The sequence below is a fragment of the Carassius auratus genome, chromosome 7 (genome assembly GCF_003368295.1).
Source record: "Carassius auratus strain Wakin chromosome 7, ASM336829v1, whole genome shotgun sequence".
NCBI classification, from domain to species: domain Eukaryota; kingdom Metazoa; phylum Chordata; class Actinopteri; order Cypriniformes; family Cyprinidae; genus Carassius; species Carassius auratus.
The window spans coordinates 7539342-7558362 of NC_039249.1; the positions used below are offsets into that span (position 1 = coordinate 7539342).

General features: G+C 37.6%; 1 protein-coding gene across 2 annotated transcripts; it reads right to left on the reverse strand.

Moving 5' to 3' along the window:
- Nucleotides 1–90: 90 nt before the first annotated feature.
- On the reverse strand, nucleotides 91–13897 carry si:dkey-183c6.7 (urea transporter 2). Of its 2 annotated transcripts, XM_026266970.1 has the most exons (8): nucleotides 13582–13896; nucleotides 13050–13239; nucleotides 12443–12571; nucleotides 12120–12312; nucleotides 10477–10624; nucleotides 587–718; nucleotides 462–511; nucleotides 91–359 (listed from the first exon to the last, which is right to left on the reverse strand). In XM_026266970.1, the coding sequence occupies exons 1-8, from the start codon at nucleotides 13691–13693 to the stop codon at nucleotides 183–185; spliced, it is 1131 nt and encodes a 376-aa protein (XP_026122755.1). In that variant the 5' UTR covers nucleotides 13694–13896; the 3' UTR covers nucleotides 91–182. The 2 variants fall into 2 exon arrangements, with proteins under 2 accessions (XP_026122755.1, XP_026122756.1); XM_026266971.1 differs by lacking the exon at nucleotides 587–718 and having other exon boundaries at nucleotides 13582–13897.
- Nucleotides 13898–19021: the final 5124 nt, after the last annotated feature.

Sequence of the window (19021 nt, forward strand, 5' to 3'; positions counted from 1 at the left end):
GAAGTTGGTTTTCATGATTCTTTGATGAGCATTTATTTGAAATATAAATATTTTGTAACATTCTAAAAAATATTTTACTCTTTCACTTTTGATCCATTTAATGCACCCTTGCTGAAAAAAAGTCATTTCTTTACAAATGTCATGTGCTGTCACAGTTGGATATTTGTGTATTTATGTAAACACTATACATCAGTGGCATTCGTATTGGCCGCAGACCATTGCTTGTGTGAGTGCAAGTTCTGTTCTGGTGAGGCTACTTTTCCAGTAGGAATTCTGTATTCTTTGAGGTTTTTTCCTGTCAGCAACAGCATCAGAGTTCCTGTCAGAGTAGCAGCCCAACTGCTTGCTGGGAGACCCAACTGCACAGGTGAGAGGGAAACAAACAAAAACTGTCTGAATACAGAGATGAAACCCAGAGGGTGTGTTGGACAGAGAGTGCATATGTGTGTGTGTCCACTCACAACTCCTAGCAGGTTGCTCAAGGCGATGTCTGTGTAAGCTGAAAGCAAGGCTGAAGAGAGAATAAATAATTTAGCTGTAGAAAAATGAAACAACACTACAAAGAATGTTTCTGTGCATTTCTCACCATTTGCAATAGATAAGAGATGTGTTCTCCAGTTTAGTATGTAAAACACTCCTACAACCATGCAACCCAGAGCACCATTAAACCCTGAGAGACCAGAGTACAGAAAGCTGTGCTGCACTGACATAGACAGACCTGCAGAAGACAACAGAAAGAACTTGAGTCCATCCAGTTATTGACCTTGGCTTAGGGGGTCAGAGCTTTGCTAATGTTAGACTAATGGCTGGTCAAACCTGCTGCTTATTCTGGCCAAGAAAGACGCACTTTGACAGGTTTGTTTTCTTTCATGTGCAATTTAGGGGCTGGAATATTACTACAATAACAGACTGGGATGTTAAAAATAATTTAGACAGAATTTGCGATAGCCTGCAGCAGGGATGACATATTTTTTGTAGCCCAAACCCGTAAACAAGTTAGCATTAGAACTTCTGGTTCCATTATCCTGAAATCAATGGTTTTTAGGTTAAATGCCTGGTTATCATGATGAACAAAATGTGTAAGAACTTCACAAAGCTTATTTTCTACAATAGAAAAAGTCCTTTTGGGTTTTTGTTGAGGGAAACAAGGGTGATGCTAACTTCCAGGTTAGCCTACAGAAATATTTAGCAGCTGATGGTAGAGCTGTAGCCTGTATCATGCAAGCAAAATGCCATCAATGGCTCTGGTGATTGGCTAAAACTAGTTTGTGTCTGGAACAGAGTGGCCTGTGAGTGAATACGACAGCATCACATTCTCTGGGACTGCATGTAATAGACCTATTTGAGCAGCTTCCATTGAGGCAAATATGAATAGGATCCTACTCCTAAGAAACTCTATTCAGGTATTTTGACTTCCTTACCATGGTTGTATACTTCTAGCTGTATACTGCATAGTATTGACTGAATTGCCTACTATGCGAACCCGTAAACAATGTGCAACAATAAAGTTTTCTAAATGTATTATGCTTCATTGTCTAAAGAAGGTATTATGTATCTTATATGACATACTTGGTCTTTCTTATGGGTCAGTTATTGAATTTCTTTGGGTATTTTATAAAATAATATTTGATATCTGGTGTGCACAAATATATTCCGAGGTTTTGGGTCCTTGATTGTAGTTCTGATTGTGAACTGAAGGTGGCGATGTATATTCATTACAGAATCTAGTTTCCACTCTTTAGTTGCTGCCCATGTTCCTGTCCAAGCCTTCAGACTTCACTCACCGCCCACCATTCCCTAGAGCTCATCATCTCAATCTGTCTCTCTCTCTTTCTGCATTTTTCCACAGCATGAATCTATTCGTTAAAACTCAAGAACATGCCTCTTACGGTAACTGATAAATATATTTCCTTGGCTGCATGCTCATATTTGATAACTTCTTTGCCTAACTACACCATTAAGTCACCATTTGTTTTTCCTGACCATGGTACAGCTATACAAAACTTGCCTTTCCATGAATTGGGTATAGACTGGATCATTTTTTGTGAATAATTCTGTTAAATGCAACCATCCATTTGTCTATCTTCAAATGTAACAAATCATTTGATCATTTAATTAAATGGTGTTTATTGTTATAATCATGGATTTTAATAGACATATTCAGCATATCAAATATACACTATTGTACTAACAGCAGGTTTTTCATTAAGGACACATTAAATTGAAAAGTGACAGGAAAGACATTTATAATGTTGAAGCAAATACTGTTCACTTGACCTTATTAGTCATCAAAGAATGCTGCAAAAACAGTATTACAGTAAAGTTTACACTAAAATATTAGGCAGCACAACAGTTTCAACATTGATAATAATAAGAAATGATCCTTGAGCAGCAAATCAGCATATTATAATGATTTCTGAAGGGTCACGTGACACCGGAGACTGTGATAGATTCATAGCTTCGTCACACTGATAAATTACATTTTTAAATATATTCAGATAGAAAACTGATCAATTGTAATAATATTTCACAATATTACTGTGAATATTACAAATAAATGCAGCATTGGTGAGCATAAGAGACTTCTTTCAAAAATGTACAAAAATCTTACATCCCCAAATCTTACATTTGTAAAAAAAAAAAGAAAAGAAAAGAAAAAGAAAAATTGCTTAATTAAAAAAAGTCCCTGTTTCGTAATCTGTTCATGGAAAATGGCAACTTGTGAATGCAGGGAAAATGAGCTCCAGTGCGAAACATTTGAGTGCATCCTTCTGACTGCACTTTTGGGACTCTTTATGTTTCATTGTTTTATAGCGAAGGACTCCTAATAAAGAGCTCTGAGATGAAATCAGCAGCAGCAGGAAGAACACACCCAGAATTCTCTTCCCCATCTGAACAGAAAGGCCATGTCACCCAGAAGGCTTGTAGCATTTGTTCACTCTCTTTTTTTAATCAGATGTTTGTTTCCTTATTATAAACAATTACATATATATATATATATATATATATATATATATATATATATATATATATATATATATATATATATATACTGGTAAACATCCGTAGACAACATTCTAATAAAACAGATTGTGTTGTGTTGAAAATTTATATTTCTACTGTGGGGTTTCATGATTAATGTGTCACTTAAATAGTCTGAGATTTGAAGAATAGATATAAAAGATTCATTCTCCAGCACACACACACACACACACACACACACAAAATCTTGAGTGCAGAAGGGAATCAGGTCTTCATTTCCAATGCAAATGCTCTGAATCACAAGGCATGCAATATTTTTTTGGTGTTTCCATAACTCATCTCTGATCCGGTTATATAACTCTTACAATACACTATGCTGCAATTCTATAAACTAAATTTAACATCTGTGACCCAGAATGGATTCATTATATTCCTAGTTTCAATATCTCCATGGTTACGGGCTCCTCTTGTGCATCCGTGTGCGGGATCATCAGTTGTGAACCCGTGTTAACTTCAGTGGGTTTATACTGTGAGTCATGTAGAGAGGACAGCATGAACAGCCTATCGTCTAAACACCGGATCTCATTATCAGTGGACCACACTTCATGCTGCGGGACAGGATTACTAGTCCCCATTCAGTTTTGATTTAGTGAAATCTTTGGACAAACATATAAACCCCTTTTAGTTCGATTGCGTTTCTTATGTCTCTTCTTCTCTACAACTAAACCAAACCTCTGAACTTAATATCTTTGGTGTAGAGGGTCCTGAGAATTAATTGTAGACTTATTTTGTTTTGGATTAGACTTAGATGAGATGAGATGAGATGAGATTCATAAGAAACATATTCTTTGAAAAGGATTTTATGTCTTGATCTAATTGTGAAAGATTCATCAGGGCTCTTTATTCCAGTTAAACTCCTCAACTACCTGTCATACAGAAACTATTTTCTACACTTCAGTCAATTTCCAAAGATTTACGAGCTCATTATGGGTATAATGAGGAAAACTGTTTTGGCTTGTCCCAGAAATCATGCACTCTAAAAACGGCTGGGTTATTTTTTAACCCAAAATGCTGGGTTGAGTCTGTTGGGTCACTTTGTTGGGTTATTTAATTTCTTTTTAAACACTTTTGGGTAGTTTCAATTTACCAGGTGTTGGGTTAAACCTGCTGGGTTGCGTCGCTGGGTTGTTTCAGGCCAGCGCTGGGTTATTTAACGCGCCTTGAAGATGTTTAAATCGCTCCCCAACGGTCATTTTGGAAGAACAACGGGGCAAAGCCACGGCTTTCAACTGTTTTAAGGTAAGTTTATTTAATGTTTTCAATAATAATTATTTTAAATTGGCAGAATTATAACTTTTTTTTTGCAGCAACAATACTGTTAAACGTCTACAGGCCAACATTATTTACGTTAAATGATGAACTGTTTACCTCAAACGGCCAACCTACGTTACGCGACTCGCATAATCGTTAAGGTATCTGAGACGACAGATTAATAGTTTTATTAAGTTTCAGAAAGTGACTGATGGCTGAAATATGCGAATACCTGTGAAAATAGAGGAAAAAGTAGCTTCTGACACTGAAAAGCGAATTTGATATTTAAGTGAGTCAAATGAGTTCAAAAAGTGAATACGACTTTCTGCTCTAATGTAAACGCCTGCAGTTGTCCATATCGACATTTAAATCATACAAATTACGTACAATATAGTCGGACCGCAGGTCTAAAAGAACCGACGACCCAGTTCAAGTAAACCGGTTCAGTAATTCTCGAACAAAATGATTCCCGGAAAAGAATCGACGTCTCAGGGCATTTCAAAGTGCGCGCACGCACAGCGAGTGACGCTGGCCGCGTTAGTGAAGTGATTTGATGTTTTTGTGGTTTATAAAGTCTTTTTACATACAAATTATAATTCAAAATGTGTTTTTTTTTCCTGTCAGAAAAGCGCATGGATACATTTGTGAGAGAAAAACTGGTCGAGTGCAGTCTTATTGAGGCGTCTAACGGTAAGTTCGTGTTTATTATACATTTTACATAATTGTTTGTCTGTGATAATCAACTAACGTTAACCCTCACGTAACTTAAACGCACATATATTTTTATTTCGTGCTATAGTTAAAGCTGCACCAGAATGTACCTAATTTATGAGCGTAAACATCATATATTAATTTTCCAGATCGTGTTTTTGACTTGTCCTTATCACTTTGGTACATCTGTAAGTTTTTATTTATGGACTGTTTTACCTACGTGACTTGTCATAGAAATGTCTGTTTGCGCGCATGCAGTGTGATCTCCCTTATCTGTGCCAGTGACTGTGTGTGTTTGATATAGCCAGCATATTAACATAAAACTGTGATTTATAATGACTGGAGCATCCCATTGATTAGACAGTTTGAAAGCACACCTTTCAGCCAATCACTATATCATATTCTGCTTCTGTAAACCAACTCATAGGTGAATTTAACTCATAATCATGATGGGTCAATTTCATGATTAACTTCACACAGTTAATTGAACTGAATCACTGTTATTAAAACAATTTGTATTTTTTCTTTTTTTTCAACTTTATTTTAAAGGTTGGAACAAACATGGAATTCCTTAACTGAGCAGAGTCCACAAAACCCATGACAGCAGATCTCTCAGGCATTGATCATAATCAATGGACAGGTAAGGATATTCTGCACTATTTTCAAAAGGAATTGCAAATTGTATATTTAATTGTATTTTTCCACATGTGGACATATACATTGTGAAATAGTCCAAACTCAATTGAAAAGCATTTGTATTTCAGATGCCTTACACAGAAAGCTGTCAATTTGTGTCAAGGGTGGGACTATACTATGGGGCGTGTTTGTATTGGGAGATATTTTGTAGTTTTTACCCCAAATCTCTCACTGTTTGCACTCTGTTGCACGTCAGCAAACAACATTGCAGTTCTACTCTTATTTACCTAGCTGCATCTTACCCTATATTTTATACCTCAGGTGAAAAGCATTTGGTTAATGGTGAATATTGACTAATAGTACCATGTGGCTCTAACGGTTAGCGGGTGATAGTAGCTGCATTTGGGGTAAAAATGACAGAATTATTTATTGTGTGAGGTGCCCAGAATATAGGGAGATCCGGTCCGGTCTGTTTTTTATCACACATCTCTCGGAGCGGCAGCTGCCTTTAGTAGTGCCTTAACCTCCATTGTTCAAAGCATTTGGCATAGTTGTCTTTGAGTGACGTCACCTCCCAATACAAACACTCTCCATAGTATGGTCCCACCTCTGACAAAAATAGACAGTTTTCAATGTGAGGCATTGGAAATTCAGATGCTAAAGATTCCATTTGAGTTTTGGCAGGTAACATGTGCGACACAGTGAAAAAACAGACATGGTAATTCATAAAACCTCATGTACTTGTTCTTATGTTGCATCTATGCTAACATTAGTCTGTTTCTCTCTTATTCCAAGGTCACCGTAGCCACCAGATCCAGTCGGTATCCAGATCAGAGGGTCACTGCAGTCACCCCGATCCAGTACGTATCCAGACCAGATGGTGGTTCAGCACCTAGAAAGGACCTCTACATCCCTGAAAGACAGCGGAGACCAGGACAACTAGAGCCCCAGATACAGATCCCCTGTAAAGACCTTGTCTCAGAGGACCACCAGGACAAGACCACAGGAAACAGATGATTCTTCTGCACAATCTGACTTTGCTGCAGTCTGGAATTGAACTACTGGTTTCGTCTGGTCAGAGGAGAACTGACCCCCAACTGAGCCTGGTTTCTCCCAAGGATTTTTCTCCATTCTGTCACCGATGGAGTTTTGGTTCCTTGTTTTTCTTTAGTTGGGGACAATTAATATCAAGCGATATCATCCACTTGATTGCACAGAGGGACGATAAATCACTGAATCAATGACGAATTGACTTTAACTGAAAACTGAGTGTTTACTTTTGTCCCTTTGCATTATTACACACTATTTTCCTATTTAATACTGTAAAGCTGCTATGATGCAGTATTTGATCAATATGACAGGCTTATTACTCATAATACATGGAAAATACAGCTACAAACTGACTTTGTTTTTCCATTTGAAATTTGGCAGTCACTAAACTGAAACCGTAATTTTTGTTCAGTGTTTTTGAAACAGTGTTTTGTTCAAGATTTGCAATTGTGTTTGGATTGTCACAATTTGTCACATGTGCAAAACGCAATTGAAAATATAATTAGCAATTCCTTTTGAAAATTGTCCTTCCGTAGACAGGCTCTATAACGGAGTACACTGCTCTCAGGGGTAGATCTTTGCTTCAGAGCTTAAGTGTTTGACAATAGTTCACCCAAAAATGAAAATTGTCACTAATTATTCACCCTGGTCTGAAAGCTCTCGAATATCAACGAAAATATCTTAACTTGTGTTCTGAAGATGAACGAAGGGCTTACGGGTTTGTAACGACATGAAGTTGAGTAATAAATGACAGAATTTTCATTTTTGGGTGAACTATATGTTGAACTACCCTAAGCAGTGCACATCTACCTAAGTAGGAGTCTTTATATACTTGATTATAAATTTAAGGACATCTTTAAATGATTTTAAATTTAAAGAATGTTAATTGTCAATGTCATTTCACTGTGTATTTAAATAGCTAAAAATCTCAAAATGTAATAGTTAAAAAGCTAGACACAGGTCATTCAGAAATAATTTTCTTATTTATTGCAACTGTATTTCTGTGATTTTTATTTATTTATTTTGCATTTGCTGGAAACATAAAAAGGGAAAATTCCATGTTGTTTGTCATTGGTAAATATTTTTGAATGTCATATGGCATTGAAAATATTTTTAACAGTCTAAATAACCTGTATTCTTCATTATTTATTAGTCCATGATTGCTTTGTTAAGCAAAAGTGAAATGAGAATAACCCAGCAAGAATAACCCAGAATCATAAAAATGCAAACCCACAAATGGTAAAAATGACTCTATCTTGGGTTTTCTAAATAACCCAGCATGCTGGGTTAAAATGTGTAAACCAGCATGCTGGGTTACTTTAACCCAGCATGTGTTCTGTCCAATATTTACCCAGTGCTGGGTTGCCAATTGGGTTATTTTTAACCCAGCCATTTTTAGAGTGTGGCTTTAATTATGTTCATTACTTGAAAATATTAAGGAAATCTAAATTTAAGCTTTATTTAGAGCCAAATTCAAAGAAGGTTTACAAAATTACATACCTCATTTAAATTAATAGGAAATAAACTGTTTGTTTCAGCTCATGAGGTTGACCATCAACATTATTTAGGATATCAGATCAGAAAACAGTACCTGTACAATAGCTTGATCGTAATTGGGAAGAACTCTAAAAGAACACTCTTAAGAAGAGTGTCTGTTTCTCTGTAAGCTTCTTTCTGGTAAAATACAGATGTAATTTCATACTGTGTAAGAGGAGTTCTACACCAGGGAGAGAGGAGTGAACCATTAATCGATTAAAAAATGAGGAGAATGGGATGGTAAGATGAGTGCAGGGATAAGAGTGGTATTGATTGGATGGTGAGGATGTGTAGAGAGTGTGTGTGTGTGTGAGTGAGGGACGGTCTTCAGATAACGGGTCTTTGGAAGTCTTACATTCAGGGCGGGATTACAGTTCCCAGAAGTCCCTCTGGCACATGTCTACCCCTCATGCCCACACCCCCAACTTCTGAAAAAATATTATTTATTTTGCCCCCCAAAAAATTAGATGACGTTTTTTTTCATGTGCATTGAGAAAGGATTAATTGAATTTAATTAATAGAAATGTAAGAAATTCAACAGTACTTTATAAGTCTAGAGGTAAACTCTGTATGTGAGAGAGATGTGTGAAAAGCCACTTATGCTTACAAGACTGCATTTATTTGATCAAAAATACAATAAAACCAGAAATATTGTGAATAGTTTTGACTGTTCTCAGTTTATTATATATTCATTGATTTATTTTATTTAAGCATGTGAGACTTGATTCATGTAATTCTTCAAATCATTCGGATTTGCTGCTCGAGAAACATTTCTCATTATCATAAGAGTTGCATACAGTTGTGCTGCTTTTTTTGTTTTTTTTTGGAAAGTGTGATTTTTAAAAAAAATCATATCAGTTATTCAATCAGTTAAAGAACAGCGTTTATTTGAAATATAAATATTTAATAACATAATAAATGCCTTTTAATCAGTTTAACCTTTAAAGAATCCATGCTGAATGAAAGTATTTATTTCTATAAAAGACTTTTGAACAGCAGTGAATGCACCGAGGGCCGTGATGTTCAGCTTCGTTTATCAGTCTCAGAACGTGCGGCCTGAGACTTTAGAGGCCCCAGACAGTCTGAAGCACGGGCCCCATCGGCCCCATCCATAATCCAGCACTGCTTTCTCTCCATCTGTCTTCTACAGTTCAAACCCTCTAGCAATCTGAACCCTTTCCAAATTAAATTTAAATGTTCTGCTGACACACAGACAAGGTAAGAGACAAGGAAAAGGCAGAAAAGGCATTCTTCCTTTCTAAAATCAACCCCCTCACTTCTACGGGGAATAACAGACAGTTGTCTCACAAACACGGATATACTGCTGAGTCCCTGATAAGCCCAAAGACTCTTCACTGTTACTTTATGGAATATTACATGAGAGCTTTGAAGTTTGTGAGTGTGAAACACACTGCAGGCGATGAAATGAAACAGTGTGTGTTATGTGTGTGGGTGTTGTGCTGGGAGTGAGGTATCTTACATCAGTCTCTTCTACCTACTCCTCTCTCTCTCTCTCACACACACACACACACACAAAAAGTCTACCCAACCTCTGTAGTGTCTTTGTGTCTGCGATGACTCATATGTCTCTGTACGGCTGTGTATAGAAAATATTAAGGAGAAAGAAAGACTGTCTGTTTATACTAGAGAGAGAATGAGTGAAAGGGTAAAAAACACCTTCCATGGTCTTGAGGTGGTAAACGTGACAGTAAAACTGGCTTATTATCAAACGGCTGGTGCAAATCATTATCTTCTGCATAGTTGGCATTTGAGGAAATCTGTTTGCAGGCTGATTTAGCTGAGTAAATCACAGCTACACAGCCAGAATACTCAGCACAAAGCCCTGGAGAACCCAAGATTTGGCCAAAATGTATGATTTGTTACAATTATCTCTATCCCACATCCTTCCAAGCCACTATGCAGATGCTCCAAAAAACTAATTTAGTATATATTGCTACGAAGTGTCTCTTTCATAGCTCAAACGCTTTCTCATATTATGTTGAAGTAACAATTTTGAAAAGAAAATAGATACCTTTTTAGCATATAGAAACAGCATAGAGCTTTATAATGAATGTGGATGGCATAATTCAGATAATCTGGTCTTGGATTTTTTTCTGAGAAATGTTTCATATTTTGATCTTTGACTTGTCTGGTTTACATTCAGTCATGTTGGGGTCTTGGAGAAACCTTTGAGATATAATTTCTTCAAAACACTGTTCTGCTGATATTTGCTTTTAATTTCTGACTCACCTGCCATAGTGCTAATGCCAGAGCCCAGGAGGGCATAGACTGCCAGGATGGGTGAGAAGAGGAAAACAGCACCCAGGATGAGCAGAGACGGGCCTACAGTCCCACATGCAAAGATCTGCCCTACGCCCAACACCACCCCCTGCAGGAGCTGATGGGAACAGCAAACACACCTCTAGATGAAGCCTAAATACATTACCAATGTCTTTACCGTATTTTGTGGACAATAAGTCGCACCTGAGTATAAGTCGCATCAGTCCAAAAATACATCATGATGAGAAAAAAAAACATATATAAGTCGCAGTGGACTATAAATCGCATTCATTTAGAACCAAGGACCAAGAGAAAACATTACCGTCTCCAGCCGTCAGAGGGCCCTCTCGCGGCTGTAGATGGTAATGTTTTCTGTTGGTTCATTTCTCTCGGTTCATGTCAAATTAATTTTGATAAATCGCAGGACCAGCCAAACTATGAAAGAATATTGATATGATATGATATTACATATCAATGATATGATATGAAATATTATATGATATTACAAATCAATGCATATGAATGTAAATTTATCTTACCATGTAAAAATGTGGATTAAAATAAAATTTGAATGTTTTTGAAAGAAGTCTATCATGCTCGCCAAGGATGTATTTATTTGAATAATAAAAAAGTAAAGCAAATAGAAAGTTAAAGAACAGCATTTATTTGCAACAGAAATGTTTTGTGACATTCTAAATGCATTTGATAATTTTTGAATGGTAGTGTATCTTTTTATTATCTATATTAGTTTTTCTTAAAGACTATAAAATATTCTTTCCTGCTTTGATATATTTTCTATTGAAACAGGAAACCGACGACATATCCATTGTTATAGACATAATTAAAATTATCCTAAATTATGTTAAAAGATTGTTTTGTCAGCTTTTACAAGCATATAGATCAAAATCTTGCATGTTTACTGATATTATACCCATCTTATTCCTGTCACAATGCTGTGCATGAATCATTTGATGACTCCAATTTTAGAAGCCAATTTTAATGGGCTTTTAACTCTTTCACATTTAATATTTATGACAGCGAGAGATAAAAACAGATACATATATAATATAAATATAAAATTATATAAATATAAAAATTATTCTCCATTATTTCTGTCAGCCCTGTACACCCATCATTACTGGATCAAGCTGTTTCCATGGAGACGTGGTAAAATCACAGATACTATTTAGTGCAAAAATACATAAACAGCCCATAATAGTCAGCTGCTTTAGTGTGTCAGAGAAGGCAGATCAGCCCAATATACCCTAATGTCATTCAACAGACCAGAGTAATGCAATAAATATGATCATCATCATGACATAACACATCTAAACACACACACACACATCTCAGGAGAGATGTGAAATGGAAGCATGATGAAGATATATGGAGGAATGAATAGACCACTGTGTGTACAGATAAAGGAGGTTAAAGAGGCAAAACAGGAAGATGGCAAATAAAAAGACAGAGCTATGGCAGAGCGAGAGTGGACAATATAATTAAATCTAATCAATAAGATGGCAGGAAAGATATTTTAAGAGCATGAATGGCAAATAATTTTTGGTTGCCTTTTTAAATCACCATGTTGCTGCAATTCTGTTTCATCCACTCACCTGTGGAACATGGAGTTGAGAGTGGTTGGTGTTTTCTGGCGCCCCTGGTGGCTGGGCAGGATGGTTTGGAAAATAGGGGTTAGAAGTGCCAGTACAGGCCAGATACAGCAGGATGACTGTGTTAAAGGGGAAGACGCTCACTGGTAAATCCCAGCGATCCAGAACTGGAGCCAAACTGCTGGAAAGAAAAGTCCTGAGACAGGAGAGAAGAGGGTTGTTTGGGTTTGGAATGGTGAGCAAATATTTGTTTCGTCTTTTGAATGCGACAGAAGAGAACAAAATAACGTGTTTCGTATCGGTGAATTGGCTTGTATGCATCTTACGTTGCAGCTCCACCGAGACACACAGGCAGCAGAAGCCACCAGTACCAGTCTCCAGCCGAACTGAACACTCCCATTAGCAGAGCCACCAGCATCCCATTAAAACCATGAAGGCCACTGGATACCTCCTCACTGCAGGTTAGGATCACATGTCAGACTGGAATCAACATGTCTGCCATGTGCTTAGATAAATTGTGTTTTTCAATAGACCAGGGGAATACTTAGATGCATCATTAGATGCAGATACAGTGTGTTTTCTGAGATAAGTGTGTTTTCTGTGTGCATGTATTGCTTTAGAGTGTATTGCTTTAGAGCTGTATTATATTTATTCTTTGTTTGTTATATCTGCTTTGTTAAAATCATCTCATCATCACTTGACAACAGACTGTTTTCACACAACTGTTTGTCTAAGCCGCAGCTGTAAAAGCAGTTTGTGCCTCTGAGATTGGTTTTTGTAGGTTTGCATCTGTTGTAACTGCTTGTGTTTGTGCATTCTGTTGTACATAATATACATAACAATACATGTTTGTTTTGGCCTGAGTATACTTTTATTTGTGCATTTGTGCATGCAAATGTAATTTTGTGCATGTGTGGGGGTGAAAGTCCTCACCGGTCCTGTCCCAGGATTATAGCTGTGAAGGTGGAGGCCAAAAGGCCAAGCATGCCCAGCAGAGCCTGCCAGGGGCTCTCCAGCAGCAGCGCTGCCAAAATCAGAGCTCCACTCAGGGGGTTGTTTAGTAGAATCACACATGAGATCCCACGCAAAACCCACTCAACCAGCTGCAGCGGGAAGAATTTATCTGGGAGGAAATTGAGAATTCACCAAAAATATTCTGTCATCATTTACTGGTGTTTCAAAACCTATATAATTTTGTTTCTTCTGCAGAATACGAAAGATGGTTAGCAGAATATGTTAATAGCAGGTATTGATGCTCTCTTCACAAAATAATGTGGACGGGAAAAGTGCTGGGTAGTAACCAATTCCAAACTGGATTATTAGAGTATTACATTTTACAATGTTCATAATCAGATTACAGTTACATTTTTATGGATTACATGATTGCAGATTATTCACACAGTGGCAGAATTATTAATCATTTATTGATCTGAATGTTCTGTACTGTAGTGTAGTGGTCTCTTACCCTGCATGTGGGTATGTAATTGCTGCATTTCTCCAGTGCAGTACAGCAGGGCACTGACGAAACGCTGTTTTAGGCCTCCGGGCTGCTGTGGTGTGTTTTTTCCAAAATCCATTTAAATTCTGAAACCATGCGGCCACTAGAGAATTTCAGTCTGAACTCTGTCTAATCCAGACTTCCAATTTCCTACACTGTTCTCTCCCCTTTTCTCTCACCCTCTCCCCAGGCTTTTTCTTTCAGACATCCTATGTTCTGTACTCTCTCACTTCTCTTTTTCTCTCTTCACATGTGAAGGTTAATATTATATCTTATTGTAACACATTATCCCCGACTAGACAGAGATGGACAAAGTTCAGCTGTAGCATCTTCTGTATTTCTCTGAATCATCCATGTTTCTGTTACCCTTGTGTTTAGTGCATTTCTTTTAAGATCTGGTCTGTATTTCAAGCAATTGCAGCGTGAAACAACATATTGGTGTTTCTGCCTTAATTTTTTTTCATTTAACACTTCAGTTCAAATCAAACTAATTTTCTCATTTTTATTTGAATCCAATTGCCTATAAAGTCCTGTCTTTTAAATATGTAAAAACTAATAATGCAATACACAGCCCAGCCCATCTTTATAAATGAATAGAGATAAAAAAAAGTAAAAGAACAGAAACAGAACTTCATTCATGTGTTTGTATTCTGTGACTGCATTATATAATCAAAAGGGGCCCACAGTTCAGTGTCTTTGACATGTCTGTTACAACATAAATAAGTCCTGCCGGAACAAAAGAGGTTTACTTTTCAGCTTTCAAGGGGTCAGTGAGTAAGCAGTTTGTAGTCTAAGTGAGTCAGTCAACGAATGACGTAAACGTGTTTCTGTTTAGAGCTCTAGAGGGAGGCGGGGTTAAATAAATAGATAGATAAATCTCAATCTATCACTCATTTTCAATTTCTTGTTATTTTTTTACTCTCTGGTGTTCAGTCAGCGGTTGAATTATTGACTGCAGTCAAGCTGAATTACTGAGTGCCAACAGAAACCAGGCAGAAATACAAAGACACCCACACAAGCACAGAGAGGAAAAGCAGAGAAGTAATTGTCCAACCTCTTCTGATGCTGCTTATGGGATATTTGTGAATAGCATAAAAATGCCCAACATGGCCTGGACAATCACAGCCTGTCTAAATAACTAAAAGTCAACCAACTACTCACAGTCAGGTCTGCATGAAAATAACAGTGACTATAGGCATGTGTAAGCTTTCATTTCTCTATATGTAATATGAAATAAGCAAATTTGGTTGTATGTGCAGAGTTGTTTCCCAATCTCACTTTCCTCTCTGTTCACCTTTTAAACTCTTTTTTTTTTCAGTCATCAATTTTTCAGTAGGAGCATCTGTGTGTGTGTGTGTGTGTGTGTGGGTTGAGGAGACCCAGAAGCAAACACGCCCTTCCATTGATTGATAGTCACCCTGACTCAAAGTCTCTGAGGTTCTGACTGATGAAGAGATGGATTGTGGGAGGCAGGGAGAAATCAGAGCATATGTTGAGTGGAAAACGCTAGAGAAATCAAAGCAATGAATGCAAACTTGTTGTTTTGAGTTTAGTATGCATTTTGCACATGCTAATGATGGCTTAATATATATAGCAAATTTTGTGTATATGTTTGGGTGCGTGTGAATTCTTTGTGAGTGACACAGAGGACATTGTGGTTTGCGATTTGAGTGACATTCTCCTTGCGTGGACAGAACTCGTCGATACTCAGTCATTTACAATGTCTCAGGCACACACACAGACACAGAGGCTCTAATTGAGGATGCAGAGACTGTCTGGCCAGTTGTAGATCGTTAGCCCTGCATGTGCTGGAGTCAGAACACTTTTATCTGGCTGTGTGGTGCAGTGGCCTCGTGATCTGTGCTCCAGTTCACCCCACCCACAGAGCTCACATCTGGGTAAAGCTGCCATGGGAGGCCTCAAGTAAAGCTGTATGTGCTCTTTTCTTAAATGGATTTCAACCAATTCATCAGCCTCATGTCGTTCCAAACATGTACTTTCTTCTTTGGAACACCAAACATATTTTTGATAATGAACCTGTGTTTTGTTTTTAAGACATACAATAGAAATCAGAGGTGTTCATGGTTATTTTGGACCCCAACGACTTTCATTTGTGTTCTGCAGAAGAAGAAAAAAAGTAATTTCGATGTTGCAACATGAGAGTGCGTAAATGGTGACAGAATATTCATTTTTGGATGATCTATGTTTTTTAATCGCACTGTTTCTAACTTATGTGACATTTTAAAGTCCAACTATATGATCTAATCCATGGATTCTCAAACTTTCCTGTGAACCAAAGTCCTATATGATCTAACTATTTACTTGAAGTACAGAGATTTCAATTTAGTGTTTCAATATTTCAAGAAAACATTTGATATGCAGGTACACAAATATAATTCTTAATTTTTCATTAACTCACAAACTCTTGTAGTTCCCCCACAAAACCCCATTTTGGAAAAACTTGATCCATTCAGAGTGATTTGCAGTAGTGTTACTTTGGATTTAATTATGAAGAGATTAAACATTTCTCTATATGACATAAGTAAGACATATTGTGCATTCCTCTATGTGCTTATGTTTGTTTGTATAGAGGAGTGTAGGTGGTGTTGGTGAGTTAGAAAACACTAAGCAATTGACATTGTTTTACAGGACTGCTGCTTTTTAGTGCGCGCACACACACACACACACACACACACACTGTTCCTCAGTGTCATTGATTGAATAAGCAGCACGCCTTAAAGGTTACACTGACAAATCCAGACAAATGACATTGAGAGCTGTAAGAGTCTGGTTCTATTTTATGGAAATGGCTAAGCAAATGTTCTTTCGCATTATGTGCTTCTCTGAGTTTCTTTTTTCTTTTTCTTTTTAAAGAAACAATGTGCTTGTTATATATACCTGTACTCGACTTATATAATCCCGCACTGTTATATATTCCTTTATACTCTACTATTACATTTTTCTATGATGTACTTGCAGTTTGTTATTCAACAACATGAGTTTTCTTTTATTTTTTCTTCTTTTTTTTTGTACAAAATTGTGTTGTACCCTAAAGTTTTAAGTCTCATTTTAGGCCAATTTTGTGATTTATTTGTGTTTAGCCATTCAGCTCCACAGCCAGTGTTTGTGTCCTTTTAAAGGTCAGTCTTGCTAGAAGCACCAAGCACAAATTAGGTTCCATAAAGTACAAGGAAGAGATAAAGAAGAGAGGTTGGGCTGGCCGATAAGATCTGAGGCTAATCGATAGAGGATATATGATCTGGTTCAGTTTTCAGCAGCAGAGAGAGACTAATGTTTGCAGAGAGAGAGAGAGAGAGAGAGAGAGAGAGAGAGAGCATGAACGTGTGTGTGTGTGTGTGTGTGTGTGTGTGTGTGTGTGTGTGAGAGAGAGACAGAGAGAGAGAGAGAGAGAGAGTGTAGTTTAAAGAATGTATGCCACAGCCGCTGAGCTGACTAATGGCTGTTCATAGCAAGTCTTCAGATGACCACAGGGAATAGATGAGTTGAGGAGGAGAGATCGGAAATGAGATATGGATATGGATAGAAAGAGAGTGAGATGGTGTGAGAGGACATAAATTGTTCAAGAGTCCTTTTACCACAAGAGGAAACTGAGAAAACCGTTTAAACCCTGCTGAACTTTTCTGCCTCCCCCAATCTCTCTTTATCTTGCCCTTTATCTATTTTTCTTCACAGGAAATGAAGACAGTTTCTCTTGGTCTTAGCCTTAGACGACACATCCCTGGACTGACTGCAGTAGATTCACTGGTCATTTGATGCTTACTGCACACAAAAGTGACAAGTTTCAAATGGATTCGCTGACTGATGCGTAGCTTCAGGGAGTTGGAGGGCACAGGCTGTTATTTTGGAATCAACTTTTTCAGATTTACATGTCCCTAAATGTCACATAGAATTATATTCTCCTGTCTAGCAGGCAGTTCTTGGCCAGAATAAACTGCAAAGTGGGCCAAACTATTAGACTATTATTGCTATAATTCAAAACTTTCTCACTCTGAGACTCTCTTTACACTGCTCTAAAGAGAGATTTTTGGGTAATCTCAATAATCCACTATAAAAACTTTCATCCATTAAAAGCTCTGAGAGAATGTGGGGGTGTATTATGTCCCTTTCAGTCATGCAGAAGAGGGGCATCTGCCGTGACTCACACTGCTAGTTCTTCTGGGCAATGGGACAACTTCTCACAGATGTAGATGGAGCTGTGCTTCGCACAGAACGGGCTGGGAACCAAGGACACTTCTTATTCAGAACTGGCTTTATATAAAACAAATGAAAAATACTGGAAGTGAAATCTGTTTGGTCTTCGGTGATGCGGAGGAGAAGAATTGTTGTAAAAGTCATTGTTTTTGTTTTCTTTGTGCACAGAAAGTATTCAAGGCCTAGGAACATTGAGTTACATGGAGAGTCAGAAAGCTTTCGGATTTCATCAGAAATATCTTAATTTGTGTTTAGAACGACGTGAGAGTGAGTAATTAATGACAGAATTAGCATTTTTGAACTATACATTTAGGGTCATTGCTTGACTACGGAACAACTGACTCGTCTGGTATAGTGAATCAAGTATTGCTTATCAACCAAATCCAATTATTTAGAGGAAAAAAAAACATAGTAAAAATGTTTAACGTTGAGACATTTTAATTTCTTTAGCAATGTTGTTTAATATCTAGTTCTTATATGTACTAAAAGAATCATTAATATAACTGTCAAGAAACCAGATCCAGGGCTGGAAACATTCTCTATGATCCCAACTCTCAGATCCTTTACAAAACACATGGCAGATCAGCCTTGGAGAGCAGCCTGGGGTTTAGAGTTTTTATGTGAATGGAGAGGAAGCAAACAAATCCTGGGTGAGTCTCGTTGATTTGCCCTTTCTCTTTCTCTGTGTCTCCATCCTCTTATTCTAGTGACTGGCATATGCTTTCCTCGGAAGTGCAGCTGCCTGGTATTCAAATCACACACTATCATTATCGAAAGACTTATTTACCATTTTATGTGTGTGTGTGTGTGTGTGTGTGTGTGCTGGGCTGTTTGTGTGCTGGTGTGCCATCCATCATGTCTCCCAGCGTTTTGTGGGCGCAGCAACAATTTGTCATGTCACACTCCTGCTAGTTTGATTTTGGCCTGCCAGGCATACTTTCTCAGAGTAACGACTGCTCCCTCTTTTTTTCACTCACTCCCTCCTTCCATCTATCCTCCCTCCTTCGTTCATTTACCCTCTCCGTCTCCATAACAACCAAAGTTTAGCCTTGACAGTTCAGTGGAATGGTGTCTTTTCTGTGCAGAGTTCAGTAATTCCTACTCTCTCTCTCTCCCTCTCTCTCTCTCTCACACACACACACACACACACACACACACTCTCTCTCTCTCTCTCTCTCAAGTGCAACGGCTCTGC